General features: G+C 39.5%; 2 protein-coding genes across 2 annotated transcripts; both read right to left on the bottom strand.

Annotated features, from left to right (window-relative positions):
* Window positions 1-264: 264 nt before the first annotated feature.
* LOC140946289 (adhesion G protein-coupled receptor L4-like) lies at window positions 265-9,225 on the bottom strand. The gene is made up of 12 exons (XM_073395380.1): window positions 9,136-9,225; window positions 8,759-8,808; window positions 7,081-7,234; window positions 5,928-6,022; window positions 5,257-5,359; window positions 3,735-3,885; window positions 3,226-3,307; window positions 2,451-2,517; window positions 2,171-2,253; window positions 1,710-1,830; window positions 1,473-1,514; window positions 265-1,094 (listed from the first exon to the last, which is right to left on the bottom strand). The coding sequence occupies exons 1-12, from the start codon at window positions 9,211-9,213 to the stop codon at window positions 924-926; spliced, it is 1,197 nt and encodes a 398-aa protein (XP_073251481.1). The 5' UTR covers window positions 9,214-9,225; the 3' UTR covers window positions 265-923.
* A 3,074-nt stretch (window positions 9,226-12,299) lies between these two features.
* On the bottom strand, window positions 12,300-13,815 carry LOC140946166 (uncharacterized protein KIAA1958-like). Its single transcript, XM_073395248.1, has one exon. It carries the CDS (start codon window positions 13,813-13,815, stop codon window positions 12,451-12,453), a length of 1,365 nt encoding a protein of 454 aa, XP_073251349.1. The 3' UTR covers window positions 12,300-12,450.
* Window positions 13,816-17,774: the final 3,959 nt, after the last annotated feature.

Here is a 17,774-nt window from a genome sequence, read left to right as displayed (position 1 = left end):
TCATAATTACGGTCACATGTAGGGAAATCTCTATTCCTCATTAGCTCGGCTTCTCGGAGATTTTCCCGCCACAGTCACTCCTCCCGAGTAATGAACAAATTTTAAATTTAATGTTAATTAACCTATTTATTATCGTTTTTATTCTGCTTGTAATTCATTGTGTGTGGCAAAAATAATAAATAAATAAAAATCACAAGCAACAAACCTTAAAACACAGACACACACAAAACGGATCGAAATCCACCAATCACAGATCACAAACTTTGACCTATTGAACCCGTTTAAGTAAAGTTCTGTTCCCTAAGAGGTCCGTTAAGAGGATTGACGGCAGCACGCAAACGTCAGTTGGCTTTTGAAATTCAGAGTTCGCGTGTTTTTGAAAAGCGCAGCAATTAAAATTGCCTTTCTTTGGTAACGTTTCATAACTTTTTTCAAAGTTCGGATTTATAACTTAAAAGGAGCCTCCCACGCCTGCCGCCCAGGAACCAGTGCCTAGGTACCGGCACAAAACAGTGAGGTGTTCACACTTTGAGTACAATACAACAAGTCCCCACCTTGTACTCGCGTACTGGCACCATGCTTGAATTCTAGTGTGGGTACTTTAAACAAAGGGTGTGTTCACTTTAGAAGAAAAGAATAAAACTTATACATGTACATAACATACGGCTATTTCCAAATTCTCTGCTGAAAACTTATACATAACATAATTACGGCTAGTTCCAAATGGTTTATTTTAGCCGTGTTGCTACTAAAACGATTATAAAAAAAGATAAGATTGTGGTCCACGGCCTGTCGCTGTGGTAGTGAACATATTTATTGGGAGTTAAGCCTACAGAGTACTCCTTTCCTTTCTTTGCTGGTTCGCATATCTTGGTAACAAACTGAGTTTTCTGCTTAAGCTGTGATGGAGATATACACTACAATCATGGTGATTTCACTAGGCTCTCAGTACTTATGGGCATAACTTCAATTTTTCGCAGGGAAAGGATTCCGCTGCTGCTGCCATGGAGGTCAGAGTGTCTTTTAACGCTTGTAGTTCCATTGCTGGCAGCTGGAAATATCACGCGTATTCTTCTTTTGAACCTCTCTCTGATCTGCAGAATAATCAAAGAGAATTAATTCAAAAGATCGCTCCCTGCCAAGTCCGTAAGGAAGTTTGGACGAACGGATGTACGCTGACGTCATAACCAAATTTTCTCGTATCGATCGAAAGGTTTCCATTTTCTATAGCAATGGGGGCTCCGCCACCCGCGCGCGGAGGTTCCGCTATCAACTGTCTCTGGTGCTATTGGTGTTTTTAGGTCATGAGAACTTTCCGTAATAAACAGGTGTTCGTAATCGAGGGGTTTGATCGTAAATTCCTTGTGATTTTGGTTCTGTGTTTGGACTCAAGTTACTAAAAACATTGCTTAACTTATAATTCGGCAACACGAGATGATAAAATTTGCAATCATTTAACATTTTGTCCTTACCTCACTATTTCTCACACAGTGAAGAAGAAAGATGGAAAATCCCTGCGGGTAGGAAAATAAGAAAGACTGTCACCAAAGTTTTCCAAAAAATGTACTTATATAATCCTTGGCCATCTTCAGTGAAATAATTTCGAGCTTTGCCATATCTTCTTTTAATTTCTTGACTTTGATTTGTGATTAAGTGTTTACTTTTTAAGCTAAAAAATAGGTCCGCAAAGGAGGGGGCGCGCATCTCACCTGAGTGGAATTGAAGATAACAAAAATGTAGGCGAATGCTTTGTGCGTTGACGATAATGCGCCGAATAACCACGTGACTCCAAGTAAGGGAATTAGCACCACGCAAGCTCTGATTCCAAGCCTGCAAAATAAATAAGATATTCAATTAAATATACATAAATGTCGAAAATAAACAGACGAATTGTTGTTTCCAACGTCCCAACTTTTTTAGCCTAGCCCGTTATCAGTGGAATGACGATGGTGTTGTTGCAGTTAAGTCATTGTGTTGTCAATTAAAAACGAAGGGAACACAATAGAGCAGTTTCAGTAGTGATAATGTAATGACATGACCACTTAATGACCAAACAATGTTTTGCTCTCAAAAGGAATCTTTGCTTAATTCAAGCCGGGCGCGTAACAAATACAGTATATTACATGTACTTAAACATGGCTGTTAAAACAAGCAATAAAATCAGTGAGACCTTATCTGTTCTCCTTGGTTGTCCTTTGTTTGTTCCATTCTTGTCATTTCTCTTATAACTCTCACCAAAATCAACAAGTTTATCTGGAAAAAATAACAGAGTTCAGAAAATATAAAACTTAAATTAGAATATCACAACACTGCCCACGTGATGGTGACTGAGGTAATCTTTGTCGTTAAAACAAATCCTTTAAACCATTTTCTTTGTTTTTCTTTTAGTGCGTTTTTGTGTGTCTCTTTTTTTTTATCAGATTAAAAAAAAAATTACTGACTGAACTTACGATCTCAATTGCAAGAACAAACGAGATGAATATCCAGATCAATCCGTTAGAAGAAGAAATCCAGCAGCTAAAGCAAAACAAAATAAATTATAAAATCTTCCAGTGTGTGTGCGTGTTGGAAATGAAAAGGACAAACGTTAACTGATATATCTATTCTCATATACGAACATTCACCCAAGGAAAATGAAGCTTCATTCGCACTAAAGAATACTGTTTTCGATAAACTGCCATAGAAATTGGCCTTATTTATGAAAAAATCCTTAATGACTATGCTACAAAATTAAATGTTTGCTCTCTTGGCGAAACTATTGATATAAATTTATTAAAATCAATAATATTTACACATTTATACTACTACATGAGAAATTTCTGCAATTTGATTGGCTTATACTAGAGTAGTGGTATTTCAGCTTAACTTGAAATACCTACATGTGAAAATTACAAACCTTTTGGGGGTAGTAGTATAAACAAATAATAGCATGATTTGTACGTAATATTTGGCAAAAATACCACTCGTGATATTTTAAAGAGGTCTCAAATTTCACTCTCCTAACGGCTCGTGAAATAACGTACAACAATTTCCAAATATCACTCGTGGTATTTATGCCAAATATCACAACAAATCATGCCATTGCCTATACTAATAAAAATTTATTTCCCCGTAACGAAGGGCAAATGGTGTATATGCGAGAAAGGGTATGGGTAGTTCACTCTTATAGGTAAACGAAAACGATGTATCTTTACGTATTCTACTTTTCAGCAGTTCAGTTCTTACAATTCATCGCTAACAAAACTTGTGATTCCGTCCATTCCGGCAGCAACACTGAGCGATAAAGTGACCATTGCCGCGGGAAAGCCTGAAATAAAAGGTGTGGCGGGAGGAGTGCAATTATAAAATTTGCGTGAACATTCAAATTATTAATTCGGGTTTAACGCATAAACTCAAAAGTGCGAACAACACTCTACATACACTGAATAACAAGCATGAAACTTCAAACACGCGCTGAAGTATTCGCGAGGGTAATTGTCGCCAACTATAAGGTGAAACATCGATAACATTAACATTAACATTAACATTCATTAACATTCAGGGATTTATCAGAAACAAAATTTGAAATTTGGGTCTGCCAATTTGGCTTCTTCGATAAAATTTAATTGAAACGTTGACGCTATTGTGTTCCTTTTTTCGCCGTTACATTCAGTCTTTCGTCCTACACTAGTTTCATCCTCGTCTTTGCCCAAAATTTGAGAAATTAAAATGCAAATTTATCCCTTTACACTTACCCCATGAAATTCCGTGACAAATTTTCATCTTGCTGCTAACGTTGTAAACTTTGACAACAAACAAGTAAAGATAAATTCCCTCTATTAACATCCAACAGAAAGCCGCCATAAGGAAATATTGAATCAGGGCTGCTGCTGTTACACAGACGCCCTGAAAAGTACAACATATAGTCAAAACTCGCATACTGGAAGGACAATGTTATCACCTTGTACCTTTAGCTTCCAGGACGAAAAATTCTAGGAAAACACCCCGGAAAGCTTCAATACTTATATTGACCAGGGTTCAATGCAACAAAACTTTTACAACTGTAATTAACAAGCGTAGCCATTATTGTTTTCGAGTCTGAAAACAATAGCTACACTTGTAAAATACACTTGTAAAAGTTCTATTACATTGACCCCGGGTAATTTTTAACATCCCATCGTGCCCTATGTTTCCATTTCAGTAATAGTAGATGGAATCCACAAAATTAAAACGTCAGACATTTAAAGTACAGTATGTGGACTGAATTTGCCACTCTAGGGCCTTTTTACATGGAGGTGGGGGACCCCAAATAGGTGAGGTAACCCGCTTTGGTGGAGAAACCCGCCTGTACATACAATCTCTCATATTGATTTGATCGCTCTTACAAGATAGGTGGGATGACCATATGAGAAATTTTATGGACAGTTAGGTTACCCCACCATAACAGGTTACCTCACCTACCTGGGATCCCCAACCTCCATGTAAACAGGCCCTTAGAAACGAGAGGGAAAGTGGAGCAGATATGCTTCCCGGAATTATTTCTGGGATCCTTAATGGGGACTTAAAGATCCAACGACGCCCACGGCAACGAGAACGTCTCCTAAAAAGTAAATTTGCGTTCTTTCAGTCTTTATCGCGATTATTCCTACCCGCTTACTTTGTCAAATGTAGGCGAACCGTCCTGGATGAAAGTGAATTCCAAGGGACCATATCCAAGTTCAGAAAGAGAAATAAAATGTCGCCGTTGCTTGTTTATGTTCTACGATAAAACACGAAATTACGCATTTTCACGTCGTAGTCGTGCAAAAACGGCAAGAGAAATGTAAAAAAAGAGTGATGCACGTGCAAAATTGTTGTTTTGCTTTTTAAACCTATTGTTTTCTATGACGCACTCGTTGTGGTCGCGTTGTTGGATCTTAAAGTCCCTTATAATTACTGGGAACGCGCTGGTCAGATATTGGCGTTTTCTTCCCTGTTACTAGTAACAGTCCCAAGTCTTTGCGAAAGTTAACTCGGCCTAATTCACTTCTCGTTGCTTAAGTGACGAATTGACCACTACAGAAAATGCCATAACATACCATAATACTTCTTGTTGGTCACTCCAAAATTTTGCATAAGCATTGTCTTCAGTTTCCCTTGGGAGTTAAAATGGCCCCACGACGGAAACTGAAAACAATGCTTACGCAAACTTTTGGAGTGACTAACGAAGAGTATTATGGTACATTATGATCTCTTCTGTGTGGTCAATTTATGACCAGCGCCTAAACGAGTTCTCACCTTATTTTCAGTTGCTCCAATGCCTGCGAGGAAGATTATTTGGCCTACTCCAAGGGAAGCGACAAGACTTATCCGGATTTGTGACAGTGGTGCTTTAATATCGCTGTGTAAAGATAAACAACTACATTGTCTACAACAAAACCACTCTAGGTGGGTCTAACAAAGGAATATCTCTAAATGTGTATTATAACAATGCAACGCAATAGAGCGTCTATCATTGACGTGACCAGCATCTATGCAAATTTATTGGAACAAAAGAAAGTGTTTACATAAGAAAAGACTTCAACTCCCACAAGACTGGTTTGGAACAGCATCATGGCCGCCTTTTAATACTTTTTATTGTTTTCTTTTTTAAGGTCTCCGTTACGTCATATCAACAACATATGAAAACGCTCTATACAAAACAAATTATCATACAATACAATACAATTCAATTCAATACAGTAAAATACAATGCAATACAATACACTACCCCACAATGCAATGTCATACAATACAATACAAAGCATTAGAATAAAGTACAAGACAAGACAACCTAAGATAAGATATAATGAGGTAAGAAAAGATAAGAAAAAATTAAAGACTTAGAAGGGATAACGTTCAAAATTTAGGCTTAAGGAGTCGTGATGAAACATTTGATTATGTTTTAAAAAGATGTTACTTGTACTTACGTCAGAAATGCGTAGCAGATTATTGTCGCTATGATTCCGACTAAGGAAAGGGTAAGACCCAAGTAGGTCAGAATATTCAGCACCTTTTCATCTTTCTACATACAAAACAACCGGAAAACCATTTAATCTCAACCGTACCAGACAGCTGCATGAATGGATGCCGGCCTTACATGCATGCAAACTAATTTTGTTCTCAAGAGCCCGACTTGCTTTCGAGCAGCTGGCACCCAGGCTAGTTTTTCTCAAAATTTCTTCTCAAAAACATTTTGAGCACTAGCTATAACCTCCTTTTTTTATAACAGCTGTTCACCTTTTACTTAGACATTTGCAGGACAAACATAAGTGATGTTCTCCCTCCCTACGGTTACGAGATTAAACCTCACAAATGCAGTGTCCTCAAAAACACGCTAAAAAAACACCACTGTTACACGATAAAACGATAATTTCCTAGGCACAACTATTTATTCTTAGGCTGCTCAACAGGCGTTATTGGAGGTGCTCAGGTGGGTTTTAAGGCGCCAGTACGAGGCGTTAGACAAGACAGAGGAGGAGCCAATAGAAACCAACGGTTGCCAGATGAACGTTTGGAAGAGAGAGAACAATAACCTGTCTACAGGCGTTATTTTTCTCTTTTCCTCCCTCTCTCTTGTCTTGAACTCAGCTTTGCTCCCCGAAACCCGCCTGAGTGACCCCAATAACTCATGTTTTATAACAACATGATTAATCGACTAGACAACCTAAACGCAGGGTCTGGAAGGATACTGCCGGGATCCGGGATCTTAACAAAATACACTGCGGGATTTGGGAAAACGTTGATAGGATTCGGTATTTGACGGGAAGCGGGTAGTTAGAAAGTAGTGGATGTAAACCCTGATGGAGTGGCCAGGCTTTCCTCAGTGTCTGGAAGGGTATTCCCGGGAAATAGGATCCGTTGTGAGCAAAATACGGCGCGGAATTTGGGAATACGTTGACGGGACACGGAATGTAACTGCCACTCGAGAAGAAGGATAAGCTGAAATTTGGTCACGGATGCGAGTTTGAAAAAAAAAAATGATATTCGAAATAGCGATGTAAAAAGTTTGGGATGCACGTTCAGGACCCTCCTTTCCAGACCCTACAAACTTACTTTTGTTCTTTCTGTCCTGTGCCCTACCTTTTGCAGTCTACTGCTCTGGCCAGTTTTCAGTTCAGAATCTGTGTCAAACTGCATTAGAACTGCAAAGTGAGTTAAGTGATTGCAGCTGCATTCTGTCCTGGAGTCATTCAACCATTTGACATGACATCCTTGCCCTGACCAACCTACAGGGCTTCACGAAGAATAAAATAAGTCATCACCACAAGCAGGCAACGTTTTTATTTCTAAGAATAAAACTGTATTCCAGCTGATAAGCAGCTTTCAACCTTGTGGTTCATTTTCAAAGCCCGGGACTGGGTTTGAAAATGCTCCAACCAAAAGGAGACGGAGTACTTTGATATTCCAACTTCCAATATTGGATCCGCTGTTAAAATTCGCCCTCCCCAGTTACACCATTTATTCAATTACTCTTCCACCCTTCCTCGAGCTTCAAAGAGTTATGCGATATACTTGTTTCTAGTTCCTAACTGAGACAGTTCACTAGCTAACTAAAGGGTGGAACACAACAATCCCATGTCATGTCATATCATCTTATCCTGTCCTACCTAGCCCTACGTTATCAAATTACGGCTGTAACTACAGCTATGACAAAATTTGCGGAATAGATAACTTTGCAGGTGGCGTGGACAACTGTTGGCAAGCTTTCAGAAGAACTCGGAAATAAATCACCTCCGAGCAAAAGCTGGATTTGTTTCTCGGCCATCCCGTGTTCAATTCCTCGGCCGTGCTTGTATACAGCAAACTGGTTGCTTCTCGACAGACCTAGCAGCTAGGGCTTTTAATCCTTTTAGTTCTATTTAACTTGTGGCCTGAGAAAACAGCCCATATTTGGCGACGCTTCCTGGTTTCCCCGCAAAATGACGTCTGAGAAACGAGCACAGAAATTCCATACTGATGACGCGCGTCACTGCCCAGATCTGGGTAGCGCTTCTGATTGGTTGAATCAAATTTTCCACGCGGCACGACCAATCAGAAGCACTACCCAGTTCTGGGTAGTGACGCGTCATCAGTATGCAATTTCTGCGCTCGTTTCTCACGCGTCATTTGGCGGGTAAACCAGTGGTAGCGTCGCCAAATGTAGGCTGTTTTCTCGGGCTATTTAACTTGAATTGTTTGCCGTTTCTTCGTATTTGGGTGTACCGTCTTTAAAATAGATGAGGTGCATTTGCACAGTAATCAAACCATTTAAGACTTCCCATCTACTTCTTCTCCAAATTATATGTTTAAGCCATATGCCAGATCTATAAGATTCGGTGAACTTCACCGCTAAGTCGGCACTTGTTACGCTACAGTGGCTTACGAAGATTTGAATTTCGCGGTCGATGATCTGGCTACACATCGGTAATCGCAACCTTTGTTTCCCGAATAAGAGAGGCACTTTGCCTTAAACAATAAAAAAGACCTTAAAAGGACCGAAAACTCCTGTCATTGTTAACCCAATCCAAAGTTTGATACGAATAGGCATGCGCCTGTTTAGAAACGAGAAGAAAACTGGAGCGGAAATGTATCCCGCAATTGTTTCTGGGATTGTTGTTGGAGATGCACAAGTCAGCTATTGGCCAATTTTTTTCCCCTGTTTGAAGAACAGTCCCAGAAGTCTTTGCTAAAAGTTAGCTCGTCCCAGTTTCTTTCTCTTTCTAAAGTGGCAAATTTTCTTTTATACAATTGTGCCGTCGACACCTGCTGTTCAATTTACCTGTCTTCCAAAAAGTTCCAAAATACACACTCTCTTTTCCTTGTTGCCTTCTAAAATCGAAAATGAAACGAACCTTGTTATGATTTTCAGTACATCTCAGTTTAGCTCGTCAAAAAGTGGCATCAGGTTTTAAAATACTGGATATTCCTCTAAGACTGAAGAAGTTAATGTGATGAAGTACCAACAAGAGGGGTTTTGTTGAGTTATACGAGTCTGAGAATTTGTTAGGGTAAGTCCAGAGCAAAAATACGTATTGGCTTAAAGATTTATTTAATTAATGGCCCTGTCAGTACGTATTGTCAGTAACTATCCTGTAGTTATCCAGGTATCCGAATAATTAGATAACCTAGGAAGTTTCTAGTTTAGGAAAAGCTTACCATTACGTTCGAGAACACAAGTGTGACGTTTCGCTGCAACGTTGAAGGATGAGGATCAATTGTTGCTGACATGATCATGGTGTTGAGACTCTTGCTGAAAAGCAGAGGAAATAAGAACACTTAAAATTAAAGTCACTGCAGAAATCCACTTTTTCTAAATAGCATAAAGAGAGATTATTATAGGTCCATAGGCGAAAAACGTTAAGACCTGGTATCTCTCCCTAGGCCATGATGTAGCACTGAAAGTTGATGGTTGAGAATATGCGGACTAAAAAAACATTCTGTAACACGGATTCCATTTTAATGCTGGTTTGTATGTAGATTAGGGTAGAGAATAGTGTCCTTTCGTAACGAAAACCTCACTTTGCAACAGAGTTTGGACAGAAAATGTGCACAAACATGTCAATTCTTTAAAGACTTCAAAAAACCTACAGTTAAAACTCTTCGAACAAGAAGAACGTACGACAGTGGACCCCGACATTAAACATTTTGCAGCTAGCTAAAGTGTTCCGAAACCTAGTTAGACTAGCTAGTACTTACCTTGTTTTGTCAACCATTGTATTCGTTTGGTTTACGAGAAACAGTTTTTGGAGTCTTTTATAGATGACACCTAGAAAAATTGAACCTGAAAAAAAAAAGATCCATACTTACGTGATAACGGCAAAAGCACGGCTTTAAACATGTTGAAACTGTTTTCTCAATTTTCTCCTTAAGTTATCTGGGCAAAATCATAAAAAAAGGTTAAATAAAAACTGAACTGATTCTGTAAGGAAATGTATGAAGATCAGTTTAAGGGATTTGTATATCAACATGGCGGGTAGCACAAGAGTAAATATCTCCACCGGGACGAAACAGACGCCGTTATAGTAGAAATCGGCTGTGAAGCGTTTTCTCCCACATGGACGGCGGCTGTTTTAGTTAGTACTGGGATAACGAATTTGCTTGCATACCGTTACGACTGAAATCTTCTGAAGGAATTTTGATGTAGTTTTGTCCTTCTGGTTCAAAGAGATCAAATTGGCTACCGTTGTCGTAGACTCCTTTTCTGACCTGTAAAGCTATTATACAATAACTTTAGTAAAGTGCAGAGAATTTATGCATTTGAAATTATTCTTACTGTTAAACTCCTTTTTCGAAACCTTCACCGTAGTTTTAACCCTGCAATTACAACTACATAATTTGCTCTTTTCACTCATGACCACCCCAGGGGAGTAAAAGCGATTCGGGTGCAAAAGTTAAGAGTTTATTCATAAACACCATAAGGAGCACCAGAATCTTTAATTTATGACGTAAATCAGACGAACGCTTAAGCCCCTTCACTTTTCATATGGAAGTCCTCCAGTGAATTAAGACGGTAAAGGGCCCCTTTTTTTTCTTGCCCCGAAATTCTTTAGACAGTATATAGTACAGCTAGCTTTTTTCGCTGGCTCACGCTGGCGGTTCAATAGCCAAAATTTTCCCAGAACTCCCACAAGTGAGCCTGAGCCCATTCTCCGTCGATTGCGACCGTTCCTTGTGTCGTCACGCATTTCCTCTACCCCTGGATAGTGGGTTTATACCAGATCCATTGGTCTAAAAGCCCTTAGACACCTTATGAAGTTTACATGATGAGGTATTTCTTACATCTCTACAAAGGCAATCAATGGTTACTATGTAACCTGGCTAGGTAGCACTGAGTTTTTTCCCCTTCCCAACAAGGTTCCACGCTCGCACACAGACTCCTTAAAAACCAATCGCCCCCTATTTCTTATCTAATCTCCAAGCAAGCTCGAGTTAACGATTTTTTAGAGTGTCTTGTTTCCTAAAGATTGCATTTCTTCTTTGTCAATGAGAATTTGTCATGAATGTTTTTATCACAATATTACCGATGGTTTCATATTCTATTTTCCATTACTGTGATGACCTAGTCGAAACCATTAATCAATCTTCTTCACTATACATGTACATGCTTTTGGAGTGTAACTTGTAAATGGCAAGACAACGAAATGTAAGTTTTTAGAAGTCACAGAACATTTAAAATATTGACCTTTTTCACTCAGGTAGTCAGTAGCTATGCAAATATCTTGGAACAAAGAAATTAAAAGTTTCTACTTGAGAAGAGACTTTAGTCCCCAAAGGATTATCTTGTTACACCAACATGGTCGCTATTTCATTGTTTTGTACACCAACGTGATGTTCTCCGTAATGTCAGGGGGAAATTATCGATACTAAATACTTACCTATATTTTGGTTGTTCACTGAGAAATGTGCTGTATTGTTGACGAGGTGATACTGACCAAATCTTAATGCAAATTCCTCGAAAAAGATAGTAGCCGTCAGCACTTCCTCCATCTTTTGTTCCACTGTTTTATTCAGACTTCTAACGCCAACTAATGTACGATTGGCGTATTCTTTCATATTATCGTCGAAAACCTTAACAGCTTCCTAAGTGAAGGAACCGCAAAAATAGCCAAGGATTCAGTCTTCGGAAATATATCATTATCGGGGTTAGTCTTTTCAGGAGGTCTCTAGGTGGCAGATCCCGGGGAAGGGTAGGTCCAGACCCTCTCTAATCACATCTATCTGATCAGATGACACTCTAAAGTACTCATGCTTTCTGAGTAAGAGACTTACAAAAATACCATATGGAAAGAGAAATAAAATTATTATACAATAATTTTCAATTACCTGCAAAGAGTCGTTCTTTAGAAAGTCAAGTTTATTGATTGCATTTGTCATCTAGGAAAGTAAAACCAACGCCCGTATTAATCGGAAATGCATGACTAAAAAGTAAGAATTTGAGGAAACATTCAAACCTTCGGAAAAACCGCTAAACTTCTCCAAGCTAATTTTTGATAGTTTTATGCAGTGCCCTTAGTATTGTTTAAACTGAGTCAGATATTATTAAATAAAGTGATTGTAAGTCTTTTCTACGTAAAATTAATAATGGTAATTGAACTGAGTGGAGTGCAATTTGGTCTGAAATCATACGCGTGATTTCGAAATCGAACGAGCGCGCAGCGCGAGTTCGATTTGAAATCACAAGTACGATTTCAGACCAAAATTGCACGACACGAAGTTCAATTACCACTTTATTACATCCATTTTGAAATCACTCATTTTTTTTAAATCTGCATTTATTGGAATTTATTGGTCCAAAAGGCTGGTTCGTAAAAAGCGGAACCGGAAACGCGTTTACATGTACTTGCCATGTCAACAAAACAAAATGACAGATGTCACTTTACAAAAAACCCATTGGAGCGCAAAAACTTCATTCGTGCAAATGTTCAAGCAGTTCTAAAATCTTGTCGCTGCAAAAATAGTCTTCTTCAAAGTTTAATCCTCGTCGTCTGACTCAATAATATAAGCCCTTCGCTTCTTCTGCGGTTGTGGCTGAGGCATCGCGTTTTCTTGGGAGAAAAAATTGAAAGTACAGCCGGTGTAATTCTGCGATGAAGCAGCAGTATTACCAGCACACGTCAACGCTGCCATGCGGTACTGAAACTGTGAGGGACAACTTGGCGGAAATCCTGCAAAACCAGCAGCCTGAAAATCAGGATTCAGGAATTCCATGGCCTGGTGCTTTTGACCTTGCTGTTGAGCGCGATTAATAGGAACCAGTGGTGCTCGTTGGTGTAGGACTGGCTGTTGGACTGTGTTTTGAATTGTTGGTGCCTTTGCAGCTGTACTGTTTTGATTGGAAACGTCGTTGGGACCGTTTTCATTTGGCACTACTTTAAATCCGCTAATTATGTGAGACAGTTCTTTCCGTTGATTCTCGTCTATTTCGTCGTAGTCGTCCAACGAAGATTCACGTGCATGGCCTGTTATTTCACAAATAACGTTGCGCGGCTGACCAGACTTTTTCAATTTGGACACCAACGTTTTTCTCATGCTGTGGTTGGTCAGTTTTTTGTTCGTCTTAAGACAGGAGGCCATGGATTTCATGATGTTGCCGATGGTATTTTCGCCCATTATAATTTTGGTGTACCAGATATCATTTGATTTGGGACGATTTATAACGCTCAGGTACAGTGGCCCTTTATCTTTCATTCCGTCGGGTCGCTTGGATAACCAAAGCTTGAAAAGGCGCACTGGATCAGTTTTTCCGCCATCGGTGGAATACATAGCTTGTGGTGTTGTTCTTCGCGATATTGTTAGACCACCGCTTCGTGTTTTAGTGGGACCTTCACGGAATTCTACAACTTCGCTGCCGTCTTCTTGTTGTCTTATAACGAAGTCCTCTACGTAGGCGTCATAGTGCTCCTGGCGACCTCTGAATCCAAGTTGCTCAGTCAAGTTTTTGAAGTTAACATTGGTCAAGACTTTTCCGTTAAAATCACCAAGCTGTCCTTTTAGCCAGAGGGAAGACTCTTCCTCCGAAGTGAGAGGCTGAGATTTGTTTGGTCTTTTCCCCTTTCCTTGTTGTCGCAGAGAAATTGCCTTCGCGTGGAGGATTTCTTGTGAGTTGTGAAACTCCCTCGATCGTACGATGCTCAGCGGATAATTCTTCTCCTTTAAATAGCTTTCAATGGCACTCTGCATGATTTTAAGGCATTCCGGCTCGTAATCATCTCCGTCCCTTTTTTTTACTTCGGCGTAGAACTTGCTCAGGATGTTGTCAAGCTCTTCCGGCGCCATTGTTTCTATGTTTACATTTTCTAGATGACGAGACTGGCACCAACTTTTGAATACATTCATCCACTGTTTTGTCGAGCGGGAGGTATTTTTGTTGACGGCAACAGCCTTCAGCTCTTCAATTTCTTCGCTTGAGATTTCAGGGAACCTTGTAGAATCTACATTTTGTACTTTCTGAGTTGGCTCTGGATTTGTCTCTTTGTTGCTGGACTCGGGATCGCACGCATCCGGAGCGGATGTGGAGGGAAAATTATCAAAATATTCGTCAAACTGGACACTGAATGTCGGAAACTCCCCTAAAAGTACTTCTTCAGCCTCAAGGAGCTCACTATCATCATTAAGAAACGGTAAGTAATTAAATTCGTCCATTTTTGCCTTTGTAAAAAGAAAGTTTTGGCAACAAAAAACTTGCACAAAGTTTGCCACACAATATTGCCTTTATTTGTTTTTTGTTTTCCTGCAATTTGATTGGTTACTGTGAATGATCCTTGAAATCTTATTGGTTGTTTTGTTTAAGTGCTACTTTCTCATTGGTTGAAAAAAAGATGCAATTTAGAGCACAAAATAGTGCGATTCGTGAATAAATCACATCACTCTGAGCCAATCAGATTGCAAGGATCACCTGTGATTTCCAAATGAATGTAATAAATGCTAAAGAAAGTGACAATCATTAAAAATATAGACGTCCTCTAAAATGATTGGGGTCCGACCTAGCACAGATCTTAAGTAACAATTGTGTAAAAAATGTTCTAGCTGGAAAAGTTTGTTTGAAATTTTTGGAGACACCATTTTCCAACAGAGTTACGTAACTTAAGTGGCCAGGATAGCGGAACATCCAAATTTTCTGCGCCCTAAACACCTAGCAACTTGCGTTTGCGCAAAACTCTGACAGAATGACGTCAGGCATAGGGGTCCAAGCTGCAAAACATGTTACAAAATGGCGATTAACTGTGACGTATTTTTAAAATATTTGGAGGAGAATTTTACTGTGATAGCATGGGATCTTAGAGAAAGACCGGTAATAAAACACATTGACAGCTTTTCAACAGTGAAAGACGTTAGAATAATCTTTACTAAAATAGACCTTTAAATTGGTTTGTTTTGGTACCTCTTTGATTAAGTCGTACTCAGTCTCGTCGTCCATATCATCAATGTCTGGTTCCATCACGGCTAAAAAGGCGAAGAAAAGGTGACATCTTTAAGATAAAATAAAGCTGTTATATCTAAATGAGTATTCAATTTCTACTTCTGAAACCCATTTTTTTGAAAAAGAGCCTACTGACTATTAAAGAATAAATAGGCTCCTATCAAAAAAAGGAGCAATGATTTCACAAAAACTGTTGCAGATAAAATGTTCATCTTTGTTTTGACCAGATTCGACTGAGGGAAATCATCATCAATGCAGTTCTAATCACTTACAAAAGTAGGAGCCCAGCTCTGGTAGGAGCCTAAAGCTACGTGCAAAGGGATCCAACAAACCCTAACATTGTGGGGCCAACAATGTTAAGAGTTGTTGCGTCCGTGTTGGCAAACAATATTGGGACCTGCAGTGCATCGTGGAAAGAATACAAACCATAAGACTTTGTAAACCATGTGTAATGCAAGTGAGTGGCCCCAACAATGTCTGAAGAGCTGTAAAAACGGATCCAACATTGTTGCACTACGCTTCGGAACAAAATGTTGGGAGTTGTTGGCTCAAACATTTGACGGTTTCAAACTTTGCCCAACAACTCCTTACAGCACGCAACAACATGAGTTTTTTATTTAAAAAATCATAACCAAAATCAGATACGTACCGCTTTCGTTGTACCTCCCACCAGAGTCACAACGGATAATGTTAACACTGAAACTGTAGTGAGGGTATGGACAATATTTGACTTGTATTCTTGTAGCAGGTAAATAAGTGCCTATTTCAAAAGTAAACGCCTGTTGTCTTGGTCGATGTAAGAAGAGACGCTTATAGAAATAAAAGTCTTTCCGACATCTTGTTTTTATTATCGGCAACTGGAAACACGTTAAAAATGATTTACACCAATCTTCCACTGTTAACTCGACCATCAACCAGGTGCCGTTTGTACCATTTTTAAGTTTAGCGCACCTTGCGTCTGAGCTAAGAGAGCTAAAATATTCGTGCGCTGAACATGGTGAGCCTACATAAAAGACAAAATTGAAAGTAAATCTTTAATAGATGAGGGGATTATCCCGAGGCCCCCGAGAGATTACGGAGAGATTACTCCCTATCCTACAATGGCCCATAAAGGGAAACTCCGCCCGGAAGTGGTGCTTTTCAGGCTTCAGGTCTATTGAAGTATGTGAAAGCAAGGGTAGGTAAATATGTCATTTTGGTTTATAAAAAAGTTCAGAATGGCTTATAATGCATTTTTTTGGTTGTGAAAAAGTCGAGAAAGCGTTATGGTTTTGTGACTTTTTCATATTTAAAGGACAGACTGAGTGTATTTACAGCAAATAAAAGAGATGCAAAGTTCTAAACAAGGTATGAGAAAGGTGTACCATCTGTCCATAGAATGTATACGAAAGGGGTAGCTTTTCTGTGTAAAAAGATATACAAAAGGGTAATGGGTTGGACCCCGGGGAGGAGTCTCCCCCCCCCCCCACCCCGTTTAAAACTTTTTGGATTTCCCCTCTACCCCTGGCTCGAGTTCTATTCCTCGATAACCGAATCATGACCGACGCGCTACAGCAAAATTTAGCCCCCTTCCCCCCCCCCCCCCAAGAAAAAAACAATGATGGAAGCAAGATGCTTTTGAAGCCTCTATATAACGGCCCTGTATATTATGTTCACCTTGCCATTCCCCAAGGGTGACCGTTGTACACAGGTTTGACTGTAAACTCTAAACTTTGTGAGGTTCATTTCCCGGAGCGTCCTGGAGGATTACCTCACCCTTATCACCTCATAACAAATACAATGTTTTATTTCTGCGTACGTACCCGTCTGAGCAGTTTTTGATGCGCATCGATATCCTGTTGCCTTGATTTTGAATCTAAGTAGAGATGTTTTCCAGCCGCAGTTTTTAATATAAATGTTCCTCACGTTCAAGACATTAACATCTTTTGTAGCAGTGGAGATGTCAAAATTGGAGCGCCCAAACCAATAAAACTTCTTATAGCAAAGCTTCTTCCAATCTGAAGTCTCGTTAAAGCACAAAGCTATGAGAGAACACCAGTTCCACAGGCAACTGCGTGTTTCTGAGTGTCTTTTGTAGTATCGATAATAGTAATAGTTATAGTAATAGTAATTTAAGTAATAGTCATAATCATGGTAAGGAACAGAACATTTTATGTCGTAATAAGGACCAGACGTTCCATTGACAAGTGATTGACAGTTTCCTTTTTCAAGTTCTTCGGATTGCAACAGTTTGGCGTTTTGCAAGCAATACCCTCCTATGACAACAAGAAAAACCAAATAAAATTTAACGGATGTTACTAAAACAGGGAACGGTGAGCGGAAACGAGCACGAGGAACGGGAAAATGAAAAATTGGTTGCAAAAAAAATTGGAAATGAAAGATTAGCGTTCAAATTGGGTTTTGTTCCCATTTTTCATTTTTCCCGTTCCCCAGTGCTCGTTCCCCGTTTTAGTAACATTCAAACTTAACACCCAGAACCTTAAATCAACTTTTAACAGGGCTTTTTGTTTTTTTTTGTTTTGTTTTGTTTTGTTTTTGTTTTGTTTTTCTAGAGCCACTCTTTATGCTGTATCTACCCGAGCAGCCTCTACCTTAGGCAAGAGAGAATGATCTAAGCTTAGCTCATTCTCTCTTGCCTTAGGCGCTTCGTTTTTAGCACTGTACAGAGGCGAGCGCGAAACGCTTGTGAGTGGTAACGAAGCGTAAAAGGCTATGGGAAGGAGTCTCGCCCGTTTTTTCGTTCCTGCCTTCCGTTGCGCGCAAATTCTCATCAAGAGAGAGACGTCTGGGTACGAGGCAGCTGCCCGTGAAAGATTTTATTCAAACCTATACCCCCACTGTGTTCACAATGAAACCGCAAATAAATTTGCAGAAC

This window comes from Porites lutea, chromosome 8 (assembly GCF_958299795.1).
Source record: "Porites lutea chromosome 8, jaPorLute2.1, whole genome shotgun sequence".
NCBI lineage: Eukaryota > Metazoa > Cnidaria > Anthozoa > Scleractinia > Poritidae > Porites > Porites lutea.
The sequence above is the reverse complement of the archived record's forward strand: the minus strand, read 5'-3'. Positions and strand labels throughout refer to the sequence as shown.